At 37.1% G+C, this 24,229-nt stretch overlaps 3 protein-coding genes across 3 annotated transcripts; 1 reads left to right on the top strand and 2 right to left on the bottom strand.

Moving 5' to 3' along the window:
- Window positions 1–3,549: 3,549 nt before the first annotated feature.
- Window positions 3,550–18,008, bottom strand: LOC306877682 (DNA repair and recombination protein RAD54B-like). The gene is made up of 15 exons (XM_079429587.1): window positions 17,921–18,008; window positions 16,893–17,067; window positions 16,178–16,391; window positions 11,776–11,907; window positions 10,970–11,254; window positions 10,563–10,725; window positions 10,253–10,478; window positions 9,971–10,178; window positions 9,716–9,855; window positions 8,949–9,251; window positions 8,716–8,864; window positions 5,792–6,053; window positions 5,362–5,428; window positions 4,830–5,030; window positions 3,550–4,268 (listed from the first exon to the last, which is right to left on the bottom strand). Exons 2-15 carry the CDS (start codon window positions 17,064–17,066, stop codon window positions 4,042–4,044), a joined length of 2,751 nt encoding a protein of 916 aa, XP_079285713.1. The 5' UTR covers window position 17,067; window positions 17,921–18,008; the 3' UTR covers window positions 3,550–4,041.
- On the bottom strand, window positions 12,441–14,630 carry LOC306877691 (fibrinogen silencer-binding protein-like). Its single transcript, XM_079429602.1, has 2 exons — window positions 14,023–14,630; window positions 12,441–13,258 (listed from the first exon to the last, which is right to left on the bottom strand). Exons 1-2 carry the CDS (start codon window positions 14,418–14,420, stop codon window positions 12,685–12,687), a joined length of 972 nt encoding a protein of 323 aa, XP_079285728.1. The 5' UTR covers window positions 14,421–14,630; the 3' UTR covers window positions 12,441–12,684.
- An 81-nt stretch (window positions 18,009–18,089) lies between the features above and the next one.
- On the top strand, window positions 18,090–24,205 carry rnf41l (ring finger protein 41, like). Its single transcript, XM_079429603.1, has 7 exons — window positions 18,090–18,222; window positions 20,106–20,218; window positions 21,528–21,734; window positions 21,840–21,979; window positions 23,229–23,391; window positions 23,476–23,596; window positions 23,669–24,205. The coding sequence occupies exons 3-7, from the start codon at window positions 21,529–21,531 to the stop codon at window positions 23,915–23,917; spliced, it is 879 nt and encodes a 292-aa protein (XP_079285729.1). The 5' UTR covers window positions 18,090–18,222; window positions 20,106–20,218; window position 21,528; the 3' UTR covers window positions 23,918–24,205.
- The last annotated feature ends 24 nt before the right edge of the window (window positions 24,206–24,229 follow it).

Raw genomic sequence — 24,229 nt, 5'->3', positions numbered from 1 at the left:
TAAATTCAGGGTATCTCTTGTTCTTTGAAACCACAATAATGGGGAAGACTGCTGACTTGGCAATGATCCAGAAGACGAACATTGACGTCCTCCACAAAGAGGGCAAGTCACAGAGGGTCATTACTGAAAGGGGTGGCTGTTCAAGGAGTGCTGTATCAAAGCATATTAAATGCAAAGTTGACTGGAAGGAAGAAATTGGGTAGGAAAATGTGCGCAAGCAACAGGGATGACTGCAAGCTTGAGAATACTGTCAAGCAAAGCTGATTCAAACACTTGGGAAAGCTTCACAAGGAGTGGACTGAAGCTGGAGTCAGTGCATCAAGAGTCACCACGCTCAGACGTCTTCACGAAAAGGGCTACCAAGCCACTTCTGAAACAGAAACATCGTCAGAAGCATCTTACCTGGGCTAAGGAGAAAAAGAACTGGACTGTTGCTCAGTGGTCCAAAGTCCTCTTTTTAGATAAAAGCACACATTTTAGAGTGGCCTTTTATTGTGGCCAGCCTAACGCACACCTGTGCAATAATCATACTGTCTAATCAGCATCTTGATATGCCACACCTGAGGTGGATGGATTATCTCGGCAAACGAGAAGTGCCCACTAACACAGATTTAGACAGATTTGTGAACAATATTTGAGAGAAATAGGCCTTTTGTGTACATAGAAAAAGTCTTAGATCTTTGAGTTCAGCTCATGAAAAATGGGGGCAAAAACAAAAGTGTTGTGTTTATAATTTTGTTCAGTGTATATATATATATATATATTGTATATCTCCACAGAAAACATAAGCAGCACAATTGCTTCCGACATTAATAATAATAATAAATGGTATATAATAACCAAGTAATAATAAATTCTTGAGCACCAAATCAGCATATTAGAATGATTTTTGAAGGATCATGTGATACCGAAGACTGGAGTAATGATGCTGAAAATTTAGCACTGCATCACAGGAATAAATGACATTTTATACAGATATAACTTTACTTTGATCAAATAAATGACTTGGTGAGCATAAGAGAATAATGTAAGCATTTTTCAAAATCATAAAAAAAACTACTGGCTAATATAAGATGAGCAATATATGTATAATATATATATATAAAAGAGCACTGCCCTTATATATAATTTTGATTTGTTTTCAAATTTTATATATACAGGTGCATCTCAAATTTGAATGTCGTGGAAAAGTTCATTTATTTCAGTAATTCAACTCAAATTGTGAAACTCGTGTATTAAATAAATTCAGTGCACACAGACAGAAGTAGTTTAAGTCTTTGGTTCTTTTAATTGTGATGATTTAGGCTCACATTTAACAAAAACCCACCAATTCACCATCTCAACAAATTCGAATACTTCATAAGACCAAAAAAAACAAAACATTTTTATTGAATTGTTGGCCTTCTGGAAAGTATGTTCATTTACTGTATATGTACTCAATACTTGGTTGGGGCTCCTTTTGCTTTAATTACTGCCTCACTTCGGCGTGGCATGGAGTTGATCAGTCTGTGGCACTGCTGAGGTGGTATGGAAGCCCAGGTTGCTTTAATAGCGGCCTACAGGTCATCTGCATTGTTGGGTCTGGTGGCTCTCATCTTCCTCTTGACAATACCCCATAGATTCTCTATGGGGTTCAGGTCAGGCGAGTTTGCTGGCCAATCAAACACAGTAACACCATAGTCATTGAACCAGCTTTTGGTACCTTTGGCAGTGTGGGCAGGTGCCAAGTCCTGCTGGAAAATGAAATCAGCATCTCCATAAAGCTTGTCAGCAGAAGGAAGCATAAAGTGCTCTAAAATGTCCTGGTAGATGGCTGTGTTGACTGTGACTTAAGAAAACACAGTGGACCAAAACCAGCAGATGATATGGCAGCCCAAATCATCACTGACTGTGGAAACTTCACACTGGACTTCAAGCAACATGGATTCTGTGCCTCGGACTCTTCCTCCAGACTCTGGGACCTTGATTTCCAAATTAAATGCAAAATTTACTTTCATCTGAAAAGAGGACTTTGGACCACTGAGCAACAGTCCAGTTATTTTTCTCCACAGCCCAGGTAAGACGCTTCTGATGTTGTCTCTGGTTCAGAAGTGGGTTGGTAGCCCTTTTCCTGAAGACATCTGAGCGTGGTGACTCTTGATGCATTGACTGTTTGAATCAGCTTTGCTTGACAGTATTCTCAAGCTTGCAGTCATCCCTGTTGCTTGTGCACCTTTTTCATTCTTCCTTCCAGTCAACTTTGCATTTAATATGCTTTGATACAGCACTCTGTAAACAGCCACACCTTTCAGTAATGACCCTCTGTGACTTACCCTCTTTGTGGAGGGTGTCAATGTTCGTCTTCTGGATTATTGCCAAGTCAGCAGTCTTCTCCATTATTGTGGTTTCAAAGAACAAGAGATACCCTGAATTTATACTGTATGGATGGTCATTAATTGAAACTCAAATGTAAATATTATAATATTTTGAGATACTGATTTTTGACTTTCATCAGCTGTAAGCTCTAATCATCAAAATTAAAACAAAACAACTTTTTAAATGTTTTACTTTACATGCAATGAATCTAAAATATTTGAAAGTTTCACTTTTTGAAATAATTTACAAGAAAAAATGAACTTTTTCCCGACATTCTAATTTATTGAGATGCACCTGTATATATATTTTTTCAGCTAAGGTTTGTTCCTTCTAGTTTTGTCTTTCATTATTCCATATACGTTATTTCACTAATATCAATAATTTTCTGTCTTCTCCTAGCATAAATAAAGGCTTTGTTACATATGCACTGCACAGGCACCATTAAGTCCTCAACAACCTAACTGATCTGAGCACAAGTCTTTACAACATTCAGTGACGCCTGAGTCCTTCCCTCTGGGACTACACTGCAGGAACAATCTGCACACCTGATGGTACTTACAGTAAAGGCTTGGCTGAGGAACATACACACATCCCTACAGACTCAATAGACATTGTATTGTTACTCTGGAAACAGTTGCTGGGATCTCATCATCACAGCCTGGACAGTGTCATGCTTTCAAGAGGTTGCTTATACACAAGTGTATGACTAACACGCCATCTCTAACACTCCACTCTCCACACCAGAGATACAGACGCATGCAGATACACACAATCTGCGACGCAAGCGTTATATCATAGCAGAATGATCGATCAGTGCCCCATTCAAACCCTGAAACTCTGTCAATAAACAACAGCGAATGTGCACCCAGGTTTGTTTCATTAATGAGTCACAGAGCTGATAAGTTAATTTCCTGCTGGTGACTGTTGTGCCTCTCTGCTTTCGTGATCGTTCTGTCATTTCTGATTCCTGTAGTCAGAGTTTGTGTTACTAATAGTAGTGACAATGAACAGATTTAGCTAGAAAATGCATTAAATGAACCATCTGCGGAACAAATGTAATCCTACAAAGCGTCCTGTTCCATGATTCTCTTATTGAGATGGAACAAACCTGGTTTTGGATACATTTCATGTAAACCATCCACATTGTATAAATTAGGATGATAACGGGGGAAACAACGTAATAAACAAGACGATGGAGGTCAACCCACTATTTAATCAACCGATTCATTAGCAATGTGAAGATGTTTCCATAAACACTAAAGAACAAAGTAAACTAATGATTAAAAACTAACAAAAATCATTATATTTAGGATAAATTCATATGGAAACTGGTTCTCAGACAGGATTATACTAGAAACATCTAAAAAGCAAAAAAAGCCTAATGTGACAATGTGTTTGTCTGACAGATGCCCCGGTGCCTTTTTTCCTGCTTCTATTAATGTTTCTGATTGTGCTATTAATCGATTTCTGTCTGTGTACTGCTCTGATTCATTCTGACAGAAGGAGCAGATATTTAAATCAGCGGGTTCCCTAATTGGACACAAATACACTTGCTTGCACACACAACCAAAATATAATAACAACATAAAAAGTTTTATTAAAAGGAAAAATGTCAATGCTCAATCATTCATCAGACATGTGGCATGTGGGCAGTGGGTTTGTATATGTTTTGAGAAGAGGAAGAGTTTAGATTGTGGTTTGGGATTTGGAAGTGGTGCTTTGAAAGGCATATGTGATGTGGTTACGGGCATGATTTAGATAAATATCATCATATGACTGAACATCTCCAGAGAAATGCCTCCAGTGCATGAGCTCAGACATGCTGACTCGTTGTGGAAATGATACCGTGCTGTCCGAATGGCGACCCAGCTGACATGCCCTTCCGGTGTCCTCCTTTATCTCCTTCACAAAACCTGCAAATGTTTACATTCAAATGAATTAAAGCGGTTACTTTTTTATTTTATTATGAGAGAAGATCAAAAAGAGATACAAAAGTCAGTAAAAACAGAATAATTGTGAAATATTATTACAATTTAAAATAACTGTTTTCTATTTTTTAATATATATTTAAAATGTAATTTATTCCCATCATAGCAATGCTAAATCTTCATTTGAAAACAGTTGCTTAATGATGCCTAATATTTTTGTGAAGACACATTTTCTCAGCATTCTTGGATGATTGAAAGTTCAAAAGAACAGTATTCATTTGCAATAGAATCATTTTGTAACATTAAAAATGTCTGTACTGTCACTTTATCAATTTAATGCATCTTTGGTAAATAAAAGTATTAATTTCTATTTAAAAAAATGACCCCCAAATTTAGAACAATAGTGTACATAAACATATATAATTATCTTCTACACCTCAAATATATATGACTGATTGCAATTAATTAATCTGTATATATCTTTTAATTATTTAAATTTTTTGAATTTATTGAAAGAATCATCTAGTTCCTCCTGTATTTATTTACCTAGAGTATTTCCATCTCCAGTGCACTGGCAGTCCAGTAGGTCATGTGTGAGGCAGGTGGTATTAGGTTCAAAACTGAAAAGGTTCCGTAGCTCCTCAGCAGAAAAGCTAATATGCTCAGCTTTCTTGGACAGGTCCACCACTGTCCCAGAAAGCCCTTGTTTACTCACCTGCCTCTGATAAATCTTTTCTTCTATTGAACCTACAAGACACACAAGGCACAGTATTGCAGACCAAAACTAATGTGCAAACTCTGTAAACAAATGTTTCCATCCATGATTCATCAATCTGAAAAGCCTTCCAAAAATAAGAGTGTGTCTCATCATGTGATATGTGTCATAACATAGAGCCTATTGGTAGAAAAGAAAGCCAGTCAGTTTGTGTGGGTTATGATTGATGAATGGCTGTGAGATGTTTCAGGTCAAGTATTTATTTTTATTATATTATATTGCACAGTTATAACAGCTAAATTCATTCATTGACAGACAGGCTGATTACTTATTTTATGGGTAATTTACAAATGTTTTGGTTACCTGTTGTAAGAAATCTGTAGATGTGAACTGTTTTCTTCTGTCCATCTCGCCACACTCGTGCCATGGCCTGAGAAATGTACATCAATAATTGTTTAGATAATTTGAGCCTTATAAAACAATTCATTCATTCTGGCTGCAAAACAAAATGATGTTGACATATAAAAGTAGAGCATTCAGACAGATAAATTCCAGAGAGAGAATGGCCAGATTTACAACAGAGGTTCAAGTTTTTTTTGTTTTTTTACTGACATCTAGTGGTCTGAATAAAAAGGCGCAACTAAGACAAGTATGTGGACTCAAAAAGACATTGAGCTGCATGATATCCGTTTGTGTGCGTGTTTGTGTGTGTGTGTGGAATATTGTATAACATATGTTTTATTGTTGATTTGCAGTGTTACATGGCTAACTGTAACAATGGAAGTCCACTGACCTGTATGTCATTGGCAGGGTTCCAGTCTATATCATATAAAACGAGATGGGAGGCACCAATGAGGTTTAGTCCCACCCCTCCAGCCTTGGAGCTGAGTAGCAACAGGAAGCTGGACGAGTGTGGGCTGTTGAAGGAATCAACAATTCGTTGTCGCTGGGCTACAGGTGTCTTTCCATCAAGCCGACACCATTTGTAGCCTATATGATCACAAACATCCTGCAGCAAGTCAAGAGTTTGTGTGTAGTTTGACACCAAAACTACCCTAAATAGAGAGAGACACACAGAGACAAAAATGGACACGAGTTTCACACAAGATATGTCAATTAAATGGATATTTGGACTCAATCACAGCAATATTTGCATGTTGTTGAAGGTGTCAAACAGGGATGTTTTTCTTTTATAATATATCATATAATTAATGCAGTCAAACAATTAATCACGATTAAATCGCATCCAAAAATAAAGGTTTGCGTTTACATAATATACAGTCATGGCCAAAAATATCGGTACCCTTGGTATGATCAAAGGCGGCTGTGAAAATTAATCTGCATTGTTGTTTTGATCTTTTATTTAAAATATAAACCTAAAAATATAACCTTTCATTGGATAATAAGAATTTAAAATGAGGGGAAATATCATTATGAAATAAATGTTTTTCTCTAATACACATTGGCCACAATTAACGGTACCCTTTTATTCAATACTTTTTGAAACCTCCATTTGCCAGTTTAACAGCTCTAAATTTTCTCCTATAATGCCTGATGAGATTAGAGAACACCTGACAAGAGATCAGAGACCATTCCTTCATTCAGAATCACTTCAGATCCTTTAGATTCTCAGCTCCATGTTGGTGCTTCTTCTCTTCAGTTCATCCCATTCATTCTCTACAGGGTTCAGGCCAGAGGACTTGAATGGCCAGAGCAGAACCTTGATTTTGTGCTCAGTGACCCATTTTTGTGTTGTTTTTGAGGTTTGTGTTTGGAATATTGTACGGTTGGAAGATCCAAACATGGCCCATTATAAGATTTCTAACAGAGTCAGTCACTTATTGATTTTTTATCTGTTGGTATTTGATAGAATCCATGATGCCATGTGTCTAAACAAGATGTCCAGGACCTCCAGCAGAAATATAGGCCCACAACATCAAAAATACAGCAGTATATTTCATTATACACATGGGGTACACCAAACTCATTTTAAGTGTTTGCTACTAAATAGCTAATTTTTTAGATTAATCTAACCATAGAAACAGTCCCATTTGAAGTTCCAGTCGTGTCTGATAACTGAATATGCTGGAGTTTGTTTTTTGGATGAGCTAGGAGAATTTTTCTTGAAACCCTCCCAAACAACATTTGGTGATGTAGGTGCTGTTTGACAATTTTTTTTTAAAGGTTTTCTGACCCTGAGACTCAACTATTTTCTGCAATTCTCCAGCTGTGGTCCTTGGAGAGTCTTTAGCCACTCAGACTCTCCTCCTCACCGTGCATTAGGACGATATAGACACACGTCCTCTTCCAGGCAGTTTCATTACATTTTATGTTGATTGGAAATTCTTAATTATTGCCCTGATGGTGGAAATGGGAATTTTCACTGCTCTAGCTGTTTTCTTAAAGCCACTTCACTAATTTGTGAAGCTCAATTATCTTTTGCTGCACATCAGAAATATATTCTTTGTTTTTTCTCATTGTGATGGATGATTAAGGGAATTTGGGCTTTGTTTTCCCTCCTATTTATATTTCTGTGAAACAGGAAGCCATGGCTGGATAATTTCATGTTCATAATCACCCTGGAGTGCTCAAAATTGTGAATGTGAATGGGAATATACTTCAGAGATATTTTACTCATAAGAATTTCTAGGTGTGCCAATAATTGTGTCCAACGTGTATCTGAGAAAAAATATTTATTTCATAATGATATTTCCCCCATTTTAAATTCTTATAATCCAATGAAAGGTTAGATTTTTGTGAATTTTTTAAATAAAAGATCAAAAGGATTAACAATGCAGATTAATTTTCACAGCCTTCTTTGATCATATTTACCAAGGGTGCCAATATTTTTGGCCATGACTGTATGTGTGTGTACTTTGCATCTTTATTATGTATATATAAATGCACACACATACATGTATTTATTTATAAAATATTTACATGTGTATATATTTTTATATAGAATTTATATTAGGTATAAATATTTTATATATACATATAACATTTTCCTTCAAAATATACATGCATGTGTGTGCATTTATATATATACACATACTAAATATACACAGTACACACATATTTTGTGTAAACACAAACATATTTTGGACGCGATTAATCGTTTGACAGCACTAAATATAATATAATATAACTTTTTTTTTTACATTTTAGGATAAATTATAATATAATTCCACATAATATATTGTAATAGTTTAGCACTTCAGCACAGTTTTGAGCACTCAAAATTAGAATATAATATAAATTAATATAATTTTTTAGATGTACTTTTGTTTTTATCTGCTTTATCACTCAAAATGTGTATACAAAAAAATACTACAATATATTACTTTATTCAGTTTCATCTGTTCCATGTTTTTTTCCTGACTGTGTTGTAAGCTCTTCAGTATATATTGCTACTCTAACAAATACAGTTTCTTGTGGCGATTAATAAAGTATTTTTCTCATCTTCAATACTAAAAGTAAACTTAGTAGCAGCAGTAATAGCCCTTTTTAATCGCAAGACACTGTTTGTATTGTGACCTCAATTTGGTGACACCCATGTAAAATATAACTTTCAAAAGGACACTGATATTACCTCAGTGTTTGTTGAGTGTACATCATTTAAACATTGATTTATCAGATTAGTCAACACTTGTCAACATTTCTTAAAAGTGAAAACCTTTCAAATGAGATGTCTGACAGCAGTTGCATATGTGGTACCTGTCTGTGTGATTGACGTGCTGTATTGCTGACAGCAGGTCTGTTAGCACTAGAAGTTTCCCAGAGTCTGCGGTGCTGAAGCCACCTGTTGAGTATCCCTCAGGAAAGAGTTCCATCATTCCATCCTCATACATCTCATCTGACTTTTCCTGAAGCAAATACCACAAATAGTTAGAAAGCAGCAATAAGAAGACAAAAAACAAGCCATGGCAAAATACTAGCACCTATTGTACCTGTAAAGTGTTGTAGAGCAGCCCGGGGTGGTTGCAGAGTTTCTTGAGGGCGGTGATGCATGCGAGGTGTGGGCTGTGTGTGTAAGTGTGTGTGCTGGTACCAGAGAGGCAGGCTCTGATGGGCCGTGTGGCCAGCAGGACTCCATACAGGCGCAGCTGCAGTTCAGTGGGTTTGCAGAATACGGTCCACTCTATCCGCTCGGATAAATACTGATTAATGATCTCCTGAGTGCGCCGTAATGTAAACACACCTGTTAGACGAAAGAGCTCAGCAGCACGCTCCTCTCCAATGGACCGCTCTTCCTGAAACACACAGTTGTGATCAATGCCACTACAGCTAAATGATACAGGCTCACAGTCAGGGGGACATTTTCTGAAGGGATTTTTTTTTTTAAATCTATTAATATCGGATGATGAGCATTATTGAATATGTAACTGCAAATGTTAATGTCCTCTATTTTTACATTTGCATTACCTTTGCCATTAAATATTTATAATGAATATACATTTTCATACTGAACATTATTTTGTTGTGATGCCTAAATTCACTTATAATTTAAAATGACTGATTATAGTTTTTCTGTTATAACTTCATATGTGTATATATATATATATATATATATATATATATCTATATATATTTATTTATTTATATACATATATACACACACACACATATATATATTAAGTAATATAATAATTTTAAATAAAATTTGTATATAAAAAATATATAAATATTTTATTGCTCTGAAAATGTAGATGTTTACCTCAGTGCAGGTGGGTTGGCGAGATCTGAGAATGGGTTCTTCATAAATCTTCCTGTAGGCTGCCGATGTTCCCAGAATTCCTGGATTTACAAACTCAATGATGGAATAAAATTCCTGCAGGTCATTCTGCACTGGAGTACCTGTTAAATTGATAATGGCACTTGTTTTTTTTGTTGTTGTTTTTTTTACAATTACACAATGTCATACTACTACACTTGTTTACAAAAGTATGTGTGTTTGATTGAAATAGGAAACCTGTTAATATAAGTCGGCGTTCAAATGAGAGGGCTATGAGTGCGCCGGCCGTTTTGATGTTGCTGTTTTTAAGGCGATGACCCTCGTCACAGATGAGCACTCCAAAATCCAGCTCTTTCAGTTGCTCCACAGAGCGCAACAGCATCTCGTAACTGATCACCATGACGGAGCAAAGAGGAGAAGACACAAAGTCCTCTACACGGTGCACCTACAGAGAAAACATAAGCTTTTAACTTTCATCACTCTATCTGTTATCTGACACAAACAGCCACACATACACACCTGGTCCACGGTGTAAACACTGATCCTCTCCCTGCCCAGCCACTTGTTGAACTCAGCTGCCCAGTTCTTGACCAAACTTCCTGGACAAACCACAAGAGCCCTCTTCAGTACGGGCCGTCCACCGTAGGGGCCCTGTCTCAGTAGTGTCCACAGAACACAAATACACTGCAGCGTCTTCCCCAGTCCCATCTCATCTGCCAGAATAGCCCCACAGCGGCCAGGCAGTCTGCAGCACACATACATACATGTGCAAAAACATGCAGAAGTGCACATGTAAGACCATTACAATGACAGATAAACTCTTATTTACCTCATTCCCATTAAACATTCGTAAAGGAAGACCACGCCCTCTCTTTGATGTGGCCGAAGATGATTGGTCAAATGGGGGTCGATGACCACGTCCACCAGTGAAGAACCAGATTTATTATACAGCCACTGGTGATCAGTTGCTGGTCGCGGCATCACTAGGGCACCTAGGGACCAATAGAAAGTAAGCGGTATGGAAATGGATAGCTTGGATTAAAATGTAATAATTATAATATATGAACATTTCAGGGAAAGTATTTATCCTATAATGCAACCATTTCTTTGAAATAGTAACCATTTTAATCACCTTTTTGTCTTCATTATTTTATTAAATGGACTAGCAGTGTAAATTTTTAGAAGTATAAATATTACATGCATCAATTAAATCTTTAAGTTGAGCATGTGCTATACCTGGTGTATTCGGGTCATGTCTGGGTTTACAGATTGGTTTTTCAGGATCAGAATCTGTAAGTGCACCTCCCTTGAGCGCTGGTTTGGTAAAGGATTTGGACACTGGTCGATATACAGGAACCTTCAAGACGGTTTCTGCAGGAGTCTCAGCAGCATTTTGAAAACAACGGCCTTTGACGTAGTCCTCTTTGGATATGACCCCCATGACCTCGATTTGCTTCCCTCCTACCATAAGAGTCTGACCCTCACACAAGCTCTCCAGCTCTGATGCCTTATATCCTGAACCTGACAGAAAAACACTGATTTAAAACACACCTCTACACAGACTCAATTATATTACCTCAAAAGTGAAGTAAAGGGAGAATTGTACATTTTAAATAGGGATGCACCAATATTACAATTCTTGCCATTTAATTAATTACATGATATGGCTGATATCATGGCCAATATTAAATCTTTTTATAATTTGATATAAAATTAAAAGTAAAGAACTCAAATCAATAGGTTTAATGTTTTAAAAGTGAATTTAGGTAACAGAAAATGATAATGCATAGTGAGAAAAGTTTTCAGAGATTTACTAACAATTACATTTGTTAGTAAAGTGTTTTTAAAAAATAATTTTAAACCATTAGATGACAAAGGAAAATAATTGGTGAAATGAGCAAAGCTTGCACAAATATACAATATCAACAGGAAAAAAAACTCTAATATAGGCTATATAACAATATATTGAAAATCCCTATCTTCAAATATGCATTTATATACAAATCCAGAAGTATTGCTAGAATGTGCTGTGACAAGCAAACCTCGTCCAATGTCCCGCCCCTCCATGTCTTTGAGGACAACAGTCCGCCCCCTGGCAACAAGCACAGCATCGCCTTCCCAGCGCTTATGCTTCCTTGATGACGCTTTGCACCACATTACACTATAGTAGCGTGCTTTAAAATGAACAAAAAAAGGATTAGCAATGATAAATAACACCGCAATAGCCTAATCATAGACAATATTTTACTGATTACATAGTCTGAAATTATAAAAGTGCCTTTATACAGCCACTAAACATATGCATAAATGCTCATTTTGTGCCTTGCTCTTTTGTTCTGTCAGATAAACTACATAACCAGTGAGATAGACAGATAAAGGCATAAAAACCATGAAATCAGCTTTTTGGAATGCTTAAGTATTTATTACGAATGATTAACTATTGACAATTAAACAACAACAATCCAATCAATTCCCGATGGATAAAATAAAGTCCTGATATATATTTTGTCTCATCTGAGAAGCTTTTTTATTCTGAAGTCACAATAAGGGGGGGAAATGAGCAATTTCCATTTTATTATACTGTAAATAATCACCCAAATGAACGGAATCATCTTGACTGAGAAGGTTCTCATTCATTGCTGTTGCTATGAAACACTCCCTGTCTAAAAAAAAAAAAAAAAGAATAAAAGGACAGGCTCAAAACACAGAGTTTAAAGCAATTATGAATTTATTAGTGAATACATAGAAAATAAAATCTTATTTTCTACTTTAACCAGGCATTCACACATTAAAAAAACTTTCATTTCTGCTACAAACATCAGGAACAATCCTTGTACAAATGTCTATCGAATACAAAAACAAGAAATAACTGTACAAACAAGCCTGTTCATTTTAACTTCACATTACAGAGTTCCCTTTGTGATAGACTTTCAGACGTGACACCATACGTGTCACATCAATGGCAATCCTTGGCGTAACCTGGCCGCCCTCAATTTCTCCACTTTGACCCTTGACCGGAGTAGCTCCTCCTCCAGCTGTTGCTTTCTCTTAAGCCCTTCCCTCTTCTCCTCTAGATACAGTCCAAGTTTTCTGTGATTGGCCAGGAGCAGCTCATGCTCCTCTCGCATCATCTGCAGAGCTTCTGCCTCAAAAACGGGATTCTTGAACATTGCCCTCCCCCTCTGATACGTGCTCCTCCTGGGACCGGGTGCCGATGGCGAGGGTGGCAGGTGTACAGAAGAAGGGCACGGAGACAGAGAGGCCGCATACACGTGGGAGGCTAATTCCTCCTCCTCATCTTCCTCCTCTTCCACTACTTCACTGTCCCTCTCGTTCTGTCTGTGGTGGGTCTGACTGCTCGGGGTGGCGATGGTGACAGGTGAACTGTGGGATGTGATCAGGTGGATATCAGGAGGTGGTTTCACATCTTCAGACTCCACCCTCACAGCCGCATAGTCCGACAACGCTGGGAGGGACAAACTGCTGCCTGGCTGCTCTACTGGAGAATTTCTCTTGAACTGAAGCCTAGCATAGACACACAAAAAAAATCATAACATTGAATTTTGAACATGTTTTATAAAAAACAAGAGCTTTGAATGCTCATTTGTCTCAGGATATATTCTAATATATACGATATAATTCAAATTAATCAGATCATGTGCATCCCCAGCTCTTTGCTGGATTTGTGGTGATAACTGACAAAAAGAAAGACCTGTTGTTTTGTCAACACAACAGAAAGACATGAAGATGTTAGTGGAAAGTAACTCCTCTGGCACATGGTTGCAAACCTGGCATTAACGCAGCATCGGAAATACGGTTAATGATATCCAAATCCCCTCAGCACTGCAGCTTACCTCTTTCACAGGATAGAGTGAAAGGACAGCGAGCGTGTGACTACAATGTGTGCTTTGACCGCATATGACATATTATAACTAGCAAAGATGATGTTCAAATTCTAATTGGCTGAGTGTGAAAATTAACACAGCAGCTGAAGGAAAAATCTGGGAAAATGTATGTGAAGATATTAACAGAAGCTGAATCAATATTTAAAGGTCCAATATTAAATCCAGCCGAGAGCTATGGATGCACATGATCGGATTCCTTTGAATTCGCTAATGGAATCAGATCCATCTTAAGAGTAGACAATTAGGCCTCCTGAGAGTATGTGTTTATGTATTTACTTGTTATTGACTTAATTTTTACATTGGGTGATAGATATGTTTTTAATTATGGATGCACCTAATAATGTGCCAGTTTTGTCATGTAAGTATCTGTATGCTCAATCTCACCTGTGAAGCGCGTTCAGCTCTTTGTCCCCCACGTGAAACAGTTGAGGAATCATTTCCATGATGCGCTTGGTTGGCTCCGAGATGCTGCCCCGATACTCAGGTTGGGCATGGCTTCGCTGAAGAACTTCCTGCTTGGCACTTTCTTTAAGTCGCTTATAGAGGGTCCGAAGGCCCTGAGCCGTTCTGGGGGGCCTCTCGCCTCCGAAACTATTATAGCGCTCTGCTATGCTGTCCCAGCACCGGTTCTTATCCACGATCACGGCGTGCTTGTTGGTGTGCTCCTCCAGAATGCGTATGTGAGGCTGGACCAGCCGCAGAAGATCCAGTTTCTCAGACAGGGTGAAGTTGGAGGAGCGGGCCTTGCCGACCATGCTGTTTGACATGAATATGGTAGACATCCTGCTTTTAGGCTGGTCTCAGTGCTTTAGGTTTGATCTCCTTCTCTTCTTTTCCCTGTGCTGTGTGTCTGTCTGTCTTTCTCTACTCACTTGTGTGAGCAGGCTGCTCCACTGCTTGTCTCAGTTAAACAACACACACATGCACAAACTGGCTCTCAAGCACACAGACGTTAAGAAAAAGAATCAGGCTTAACTAGGCCAGCCTCGATTAGGCCCACGCCTACCCGGGGAGGGCTTTGCTGGAATTCCTTTTAGCTTAAGCTGACGCAGGTTCAGTAAAGCTGCTTAAGCCTGGCCTGACCTACATAACAAACCCGACTACATTAGACTAGAAACACAGGGGAGCTTTAATTCCGCTGCAAACAGCGACATGTATTGCATTTTTAGCGGGAAACGACTCGAGGCGTGTTTTTGAACGTGTAGTTATATTTGAAGCGCGTCAGGTCCGTGTTTTGACAGGAGACAGAGAGTCCGCGCGACTGCTGAACCCCCAGAGGAAACATTAAACTTGATGCTTAACGCGTTCGCGAGCAGCATTGTGTGCGTGCGTACAGACATTGTTTTGAACTGCTTTTCGGACACCAGTTGCTATATATTTCCCAGGCTGACTGACAAACAGCTCACACTCATAGTAAGCAGGACACCTCTGCCTTGAATCTGTGCAAATCTGTGCACGGCACGAATACGATCTAATACGCATAGCGCCTGTCAATCAAGAGGTCCGTGCGTACGGATTGGTTAGTTTCACTCAAAGCCGAAGTTGAAGGCGGGGAATAGAGATGCCGTTAGGTTCAACCTGACCGCTCGCCGAGCCTTTTGCTGTTTTTCTCTACTAAGTTAGATTTACTCAAAGATTTAAAACTAAGTGCATCTCCTCATTATTAATATTTATCTTTAATCTCTTTCTGAGTTTTTATGTGTACACTACATCCTAGCAAACTGTGCGACATTAAATAATAATCATCAACGTGATAAGGTTCACAAGACCATGCAAAACTGACTCATCACTCGATAGCATAGCAAACAAGACAAATAAAAAAAACGAACAATTCTCTTTATATTTTACTCAAAAAATCAAACAAAGCAAAACAAAACCAGACAAAGTTAGTCAGTCAAAACGCCTGTCGCAAAGCTGTATATAAGTGCTGATCAAAATGAATATTTCTGACATAGCTGTGCTTTTGCTCTCTCTCTTTGTGTCTCTACAAAAACGCAGATAAATAGTAGCATAATTAAAACATAAATCAAAATTTCATTACCATTTATTTATTTGGGGAATAGCGGTGTAATAACGGGAATAATGCAGTCTTTATTGCAAAATAACACCCATTAGGTTAATACAAGTCTGGGGTTTTTTTGCGATAATGACCACCAGCTCAATTAAGTTCTCTGCTTTTTGGATTATGGATACAGGAGATTTTAAAACCTACCAGTTTCTAAAACCAATAAATTAAAAACATAAAACAGAATTTAAGACGAGTTGTAACTACAGAACACCTTTTCAGCAATGTGTTTATATTGAGTGGCACAGGATTATCAAAAATAAAAATCTAAGTCCTCCTTTGAGTCTAAGTTTAAAATGTGGTTACAAATAATGCATTACACCGATATTACCAAAGGAAAATCCTTTTATTTACAGACTAATATGCACAAACGAGACTGAAAAATCTGTTTAGCATTTACTGAACAAAAAAAAACAGAACAAGTGATATTTCAATCATAACACACCCCCAAAATGGGACAGTGCTGCATCTTACCGGTAGCTGTGTCGCTGGCGAGCGTGTTTGGCTGTGTTGAGCAGCTGTCTTTATCTGCTGGTTTTTCAGGTTCAGAAAAGTCAGGTGAAGAACTGAAGCTGTTTTCCTTGCATTCACCGTGAGGAACTGTACTCAGCACCCTGGCTAAAGCCGTATTGGCCACTGGAGCATTAGTCACAGCTGGGGTATCTCCACTACTCAAACACCTCTGGATCTGCAAGGAGAATCAACTTTTGAAACAATATCCGCAAGGGAAAAAAGACCCTAATGCATGCACCTCTTCAATCACATTGTTACACTGCACTATTATCATGAAACAGATTAAACCCACTAGTAATAACCCATAGACACAAAGAACCCGAATAGACAATGTGAACAGTGAAAGTGACGTGACATACGGCCAAGTATGGTGACCCAAGTATACAATGCTCTGCATTTAACCCATCCTCAGTGAACACACACACGCAGCAGTGAACACACACACACAGCAGTGAACAGTGGGCAGCCATTTATGCTGCAGCACCCCCCACATACAATTCCCGCCGGCCCAAGACTCGAACTCACAACCTTTGGATTACGAGTCTGACTCTCTAACCATTAGACCACGACTTCCCCTTAAGATATTATCAATCACATATCAATTATGTACATAATCACAAGCACTGCATAACATTTGTCATCATGACCACTTTTTAAATATTCTCTTGTTTGTGACCTTATTGAGTAGCACATTTCCCAAAGCAGGTGTGGGTGGTGGTGATGGTGCTGATGGTTCTGGTTGGGGAAGAGATAAAGGTGGTCCATCATTCCTCGCTGGCCCTGGTGGCATAAACCTGGTTTTCTTAGCAGTATTTCCACAGAGCTGACTCGGAGCTCCAGATCTACGCATTCTGTCAATGAAGACACACAGTAATAAAACCATTAATGATTAAAGGGATAGCTTATATTCTTCTGTTAAAAAAAAAAAAAAAAAAAACTGAAGGAGAAATTATTAACAATTCTTTTAGTACATTAGTGGAAGAAATATTTGAAAAAAAGACATGCAGTTCTTACTGAATTTATTGCCCAAGCAGTTTGTTCTCAATGATTTACAGACAGAACCCCAGAAATTATTTTTACATCATTTATTCATTTAATGTGTGCGTTTACACCGTTTTAGAGGCGGCATAAATGCAAGCAATTGGTCATAATTATACAGTAAATATAAATAAAACCAAAAATGTGTTAACATTTCATTCTTTTACTTTTTATAAAATTCGACTGATTATAACTGAACTCATATCTACTATTTGATGTCATATGAAGAACCAGTCAGTAACTACACTGATTTAAGTCTCACGAGCCTTAAGTATAACATAACAGTAACGGTTCTTATATAAATAACGGTGGCTCTCGTAGGTAACGTTAAGTGCTATTGATTCACTAAAAAGAACCGACTCATTCGAGTCATTCGATCAGAACTCTGACTACTGCCTGTATACTCTTAATTCATTAAAAGAGCCTGCTCAAACGGGTTTGGGATGACAGGAACGCGATAAAACAATGACATAAAGTTCATTTTGGGTGAACTATCCCTCTAGTCTGCGCAAAGGACATATAACAAGCCTCTGTCGCTGTTTTTAGCTATACCAGGGTGAACAACTAAAGCCTCGTTGGCTGTTTCTAATTCTCCAATAATTCTCTTTTCAAGTGTACTTGAATTTAACATATTACAAGTACACAGACAGTGCGTTAAACGCTTACCTTTATGTTTTCTCCTCGTATGTCAATCGCTTTCCCTGTTTTCAAAAACTCCCTCGAAAAACAACAAACTCGAGTCTCCCGCGGAAGTGACGTCTCTTCACCGCGATTGGTCGAAACGCGACGTCACGTGAAGGGGATGGAGTGCAGGAGCTTATGAGCAGCAAAAATCAACAGTAAAGAGAGAGGAGTGTCAAAGAAACCTGACAGTAAATGTTGACTGCTAAAATTGTATCTAATCCAGCAGGAAAAATTAGGAGACGTCTCAAAATTTTGATCCCTGTCAACCATCACTTATCAAACAGGCAAGTACTATGTGCAACTTACACATTATTAACCCTTACTTGTTTTATTTTAATTCATGTACATTATACAACAAATATGACCATACAGCTTTTGTACACAAGTATAGTTTTGACATCAAACATTTATTGATTTGTATGTCTTTTATTCGGTTCAAAATAAAATCAGACATAGGTCCTTACAGTCTTTCATTAATTACTATTACTCATACTTCAGATTCATATTAACTGTAGAGATGGGTTATTAATTAACATATTTTATTGGCAGGCAGTACACTTTTATTGCTGTATGATTTCTGTTTTCATTTGTACTGTACAGGTTTCCCACAGCCAATGAAACCTAAATATATGTCATTAAATTGTTAGTCTTGAAAAAGACAGTATAAAAGAAATCTATGTTAATGTTTCTATAATCAAGATACATTTTTTTTAACTATCCTTAGCTTTAGAATATTTAATTTACTGGTATAATTTTTATCAAATATATTTAAAAACATTTGAAATCATGAATGTCATAGAGAAATCATAGAAGAATCATGTAAATTCATTGGTCAGTGTGTGGGAACATTGATTTTAGTCATTTGTAATATATAGTGCTTGACTGTGATGGTATTTCATTTTTATTTCATGATCACATCATTCACTCACTGTTTAATCTCTTGATTGTGCACAGATGCATGTCTGGTTGTGTTTGTGCCGATGTTTTATATACTGCTGCATGTCTGAAAGTGAAGCTACAATGTTGCTGTGTGGAAAATAATCCAATCAGAGTGTGGGAAAGCGTAATCCGGTCTAATCCCACCACAGCCATGAAGAACAGAGATCATTCAGGCAGTGAGAGTGTCCAGACACAGACACACCAGCACACACAAACATCCTCTCCTTCAGAAAAACATTCACAATTACACAGTATTTCCTAAACTGTGGATCTGTAACAAATGACAATAACGGTATAACTAGAGTGCCACAGTATAAGTGTTAATATAGAATGAAATGCACAAGCCATACGTTGACACCCCTGACGAGATCAGTTGTTTTTACTCTCACATGGCCAGACAGGTGCAGGAACATTTGCACAGGTCACCTGTTACTGGGTTGTTTTTGAGGAGGCGACGAATGCAATCTTGCATTTATCGATTTTACAAATGTTTATTTCAGTACATATAGCTTTGTGGAATTTTATTTATTACAAGTACAAGTCTCCATTTCATTACACTTTGTCAGTTTATTTTGCCTATTGTTAATATTATTGTTGCTAGTGTTGCTGATATAAAAATGAAAAAGCTATTTTTTTTATTGTTGTGAAATGAAGATCAAATATAACAAAATCATAAGTAAAACATTAAATAAATATCAATTTTGCATATCATTTATAGGACAAATAATCGGTATTGGTTATAAAAATATTTATTGGTAATTCTAAAATTGAAAAAATAAATCTACATTTATTCTCAAACATGCATCTTAAATATGAGTTTTGCATTTCTGAACTCTCCATGTTCAATTTTACCACAGAACCACCAGAAATATTTCCCTTTGGATGTAGAGTTTATGCGTAGGATATTTGTGTAGTCGATAGATGGTGTGCGTCTACTTGTGTATTTGTGTGTGGGGTTGCCAGGTGCTTCAGTCTCATTTGATCACTGCATGAGGAAGAGTTTCCCAGAGGGTTTCGTTAAGGGATTTCGGCAGAATTTGTTGCACATTAGATGGTCTGTTGTAAAGGTGAGAGTTGCTTTGAAAAGGTGCCTCATAAACTGCTTGCCATACAATTCATGCTCGTTAAAGTGTCTGTTTCCTAAGGTTTAGTATAAATGAAGATGGCAAACTGACCCCAGATCCCCAGTGAATGTCTACATTCGTAACCCCACCCACTCATGTTTCAGTCCAACAGCTGCCACCTGGCTGTTTCTACGGCAACTGACCAGACCACCTTCAGCAAGCACACCTGAGAGAAGGAGGGAGAGAGGGGAAGACAAGATACCACAGACTCTGTCAGGTAATTAAAAAGGTTAAAAAAAACTTTTTTAAAATATACATTTTTGATTGTACATTTAAAATATATTTAAAGAAATTTTCTGGATATATTTTTAATATACATTATGCTGTTATACTTACTTTTATAGCCTGTATATTTATATATTGCAGAACCTTAATATATTTAACTTATGGCAAAATTTGGTAATTCTGTATGTTGTCTGAGTGTTGGCATCCTCTGAGGGGTTGGCATCATCTTTTCTCAGGTGTTCGGTCATCTCAGATCATTTAAGGGTTGGATCCAGACTGAAGCTTCTGTAATTCCTAGTTACCATGGGATGTTAATCCCGTGGCAGAAACACAGAAACAAATAGAGACATAATTAGCGTAGCTGCTGTTCCATCTAAGCAAAAATGATTTGTTCAACCCAAGCTAAAGAATAATAATAATGTACATTTGATCAGATATAACTATAAATATAATATTTGTTATAATGTAAAATGAATATTAATAACTATTATGATAAATTTTCTGGGGGTTTTTTCAACAGTTTAATATATTTGGAAAAATCTGTAAAAAAATTGTAAAATAAATTTTATTTTCTTAAATTTCTGTACCAAAGGTTTTTAAAAGTTTTTTTTTTAAGTTTAAGATATTTATTTTAATTAATGCACAAAATATGTAATCTTTGTTTTTGTTTTTTTTATAGTTTTGATTTTAAAATTAAATTAAAATAAATTATGGTTTCATTATATTAATGTAACTTGCTATGACTTTGATACAATTTAAGTTATTTATATGTATATATATATTATATATATATATATACACACACACACACACACACACATATATATATATTATTTTCTATGTAGTTTAATATATTTTCTATTATACAATTTTCAATTATACAATTTTCTATGTATTTTAATATAAGTTATGCTTACGTCAATAGCCTGTAGGTTTTAGTGTGCACAGACATGAAGATTTAACTACAAAATCTATTCAATTTATTTTGCTATAAAGCAAAGTTGTTGTAGGGTTTTTTTGGCTAAATGTCTGGTTTAAAATGTTTAAGAAATAAAAGTATTAATATGCAAATTATGGTATTATTGTATTTTTGTATTGTTGGATCGATCCATCCATTATCCAGACAGCTTGTCCTCTGCATGATAGGTTTATTGTTGAATTTCAAAATTCAATTCAAGGAAATTATCAAGGAAATTTACAATTACCCATTATAATATAACTATAAGATAGCATTTTAGTCATATGTATTTTGGTACTTTACATCAGTTTGTTCAGTGTTGTTTTCTGTGTGTGTACTCTAGGATGGGCTATGATCTAGAACGTTTTGTAGGCTATGTGAACGAGGGTCTGCTGTGCTGTGTGTGTCGGGACGTGTTAGAAGATCCTTTGCAGGCTCCGTGTGAACATGCCTTCTGCAGCTCCTGCATTCATGGATGGCTCGTCCACCATAACACCTGTCCAGAGGACCGCTTGCCTTTAGACATCACACATCTACGCCCACTGTTCCGGTAACACAGATGTATTAAGCACCTGTAATTGCATAGAATCACTTAAGATAACCTGATCGTTAATGCCATTCATTTTATTGACTTATCCATACATGTGTGTTACAGATACATGAGGAATGATTTAGCAAGGCTGCAGGTGAGGTGTGTGTTCCGGCCACAAGGTTGTGAGGTCATATGCGCTTTGGAGTCTGTTCATCGGCATGAGCAACAGTGTGATTACGCTTTGCTGAACTGCAGTAATGCAGGTACATATATACAAGCATATAAATCTTCAGTATATCTTGGTACTCCCAATTTGTTGGCATGGAACAGGTGGCTTATACACAGCAGCTACAGTCTCATTCATACATATACAATACAAGCGCTGTTGTAACAGCAGATGAATGAGTGTTGTAGCCACAAGATTAAGCATCTAGAGTTGGGTGATCACATTTTTAATTATTAATGAGGGACCCCCTTCGGGTGAAACGTTTACCTCAGGGTTAAAAAAATTGAGCTGTTCTGTCAGTAAGGTAAGCAGATTCTCGCACATAATACATCTGCATAAATTTTAGTAAGCTTAATGCAACATTCCCTAATCCTGGAAATTTGTGTGTGTATGTAAAAATGCAGGTGACAAGTACTTATGCTATCGTTGTGGTAGGTGTACTGTTTTATGTGTGTGGTGTGACTGCTGTGTGTCTTTTTCTTCAATAATAAACCTTCCGCTTGCAATGCCAACATTTTCACTGGCTGCTGAGATATTATACATTTAATTAATTCTATTATTTCAAAGATTTAATTAAAATGTTAGCATTTTTATGTATGTATAATTTTATATTTAGATTTGTATTTTTGAATGTGGTTTCAAAAAAGAATTAATAATCAATAATTTAATTAAATATTTTTTTTATTCATTTAGTTTCCTTTACAAAGAAAATAGGCATTATTAGCTGGGCATTATACAGTAATTATAATTAGTTATACAATAGAAAACGGTTATATAAAATTGAACAATATTTACAGTATTTTTTATCAAATAATCTAACTGATCTGACCCCAAACTTTTTAATTTTTTTATCATTTATTTAGATAAATATTTAGGTTCATCATTTTAAATGTATAGTTTTCACATTTATTTAATATTTGAAAAAAATATTACACTTTTTTTAAACGTATATCCATTTTTTTAATCAAATGTTATGTTTACTTCCTAAAAAGAACTGGCAATACTAGCTGGACACTATATAATTACAGTTATACAACAAACTCAAAGAGTCATTAATTCATTAATACTTTTGCTGTAAAGTGTTGGCATACATGGCAAATCATTCTTGCACTTTCAACAAATCCTTATCTTGAACTAGATCATTTTACCTAGAGCTGTCCTTATTGATCAGCCCTGCCTGTTAGATGCTATTTTTCTCTGCTCTTTGTGCATGAACATTTGCTATGTGCCAGGGTTTCCTCTATTTTTGATGTTTAATGTTCAGTTTCCTTTGCGGTGGCATTCAGGCTGCCCGGTTCAGGTGTCTCGGCGTTCTCTGGAAGCTCATCTCTGTGTGTGTGAATACAGCAGTAGAGTCTGTGCAAACGGCTGTGAATACACAATCCTAAACACAGAGGAGGCCCAACACAACTGTGTATCGGAGCTACGAGCTGAGCTCGACATGCTCAGGTAGAAACATCTGCTCAAGTCATACTGACTGTGACCATGTAAATGTTTTTAAGCTTGAAAAATGCCTGTCTGTGTTTGTTACAGGGCAGAATTAGACTGCAAAGTCGAAGAGGTGCGACATGAAATGGAATCTCGCTTGGATTCCCAAAGACGACACATGGTGCAGAAGGAGAGTCTGCTGAGGAGTGAAGTGGACGAACTGAAGGTACCATACTGTTCACATCTGCTGGCTTTTGTGTGTGTAGCGAGTTACTGACAGGTGTGTGTTTGTGTAAAGGGCCAGCTGTCCAGAGTCATGTCAGATGTCCGCGTTCTGCTGGGTGCAGAGAGAGCACGCCGACAAGAGCTGGAGAGGGTGGAGCTAGAGAAGGCGGAGCTTCTTGAACTTTTAAAAAAGGAGGGGCTCAGACAAGCCATGCCCCCTGAAGCAGCACCGCCCCCTGCTGAGGTACAGAGAAAGCTGAGCCCAAGAAGCCTAGCTTTGGACTGCATCAAAAGAAAGAATAGAGAGGTGACAGTCATCTGAGGACACTGCTTTTCACGGCTGAACATTAAGGAAGAGGGAATGTCACATGATGCTAATAGAAAACCACTAACTGGAACTCGTCATCTGAATGTAGCCCCATTATTGTAACTCCTCTGGGTGAACCGAATGATTGATATGAGATTGGCTATGTTCTATGATTTAACCAAATTGTGTAGTAAAAACACTTTTTAGACCAATTTTGTATGTTTACAAAGGTTTGTTTTCATATTTAAAATAACGAGATGCATTCTGCTAAATCCACTGATATTAAAACAGTTTTGACAAGGTAGACTGTGGATTTCTATATAAAAA

Source organism: Barbus barbus, assembly GCF_936440315.1.
Source record: "Barbus barbus genome assembly, chromosome: 12".
Lineage (NCBI taxonomy): Eukaryota > Metazoa > Chordata > Actinopteri > Cypriniformes > Cyprinidae > Barbus > Barbus barbus.
Note: the sequence above shows the minus strand (reverse complement) of the source record. Positions and strands in the feature narration are given on the sequence as shown.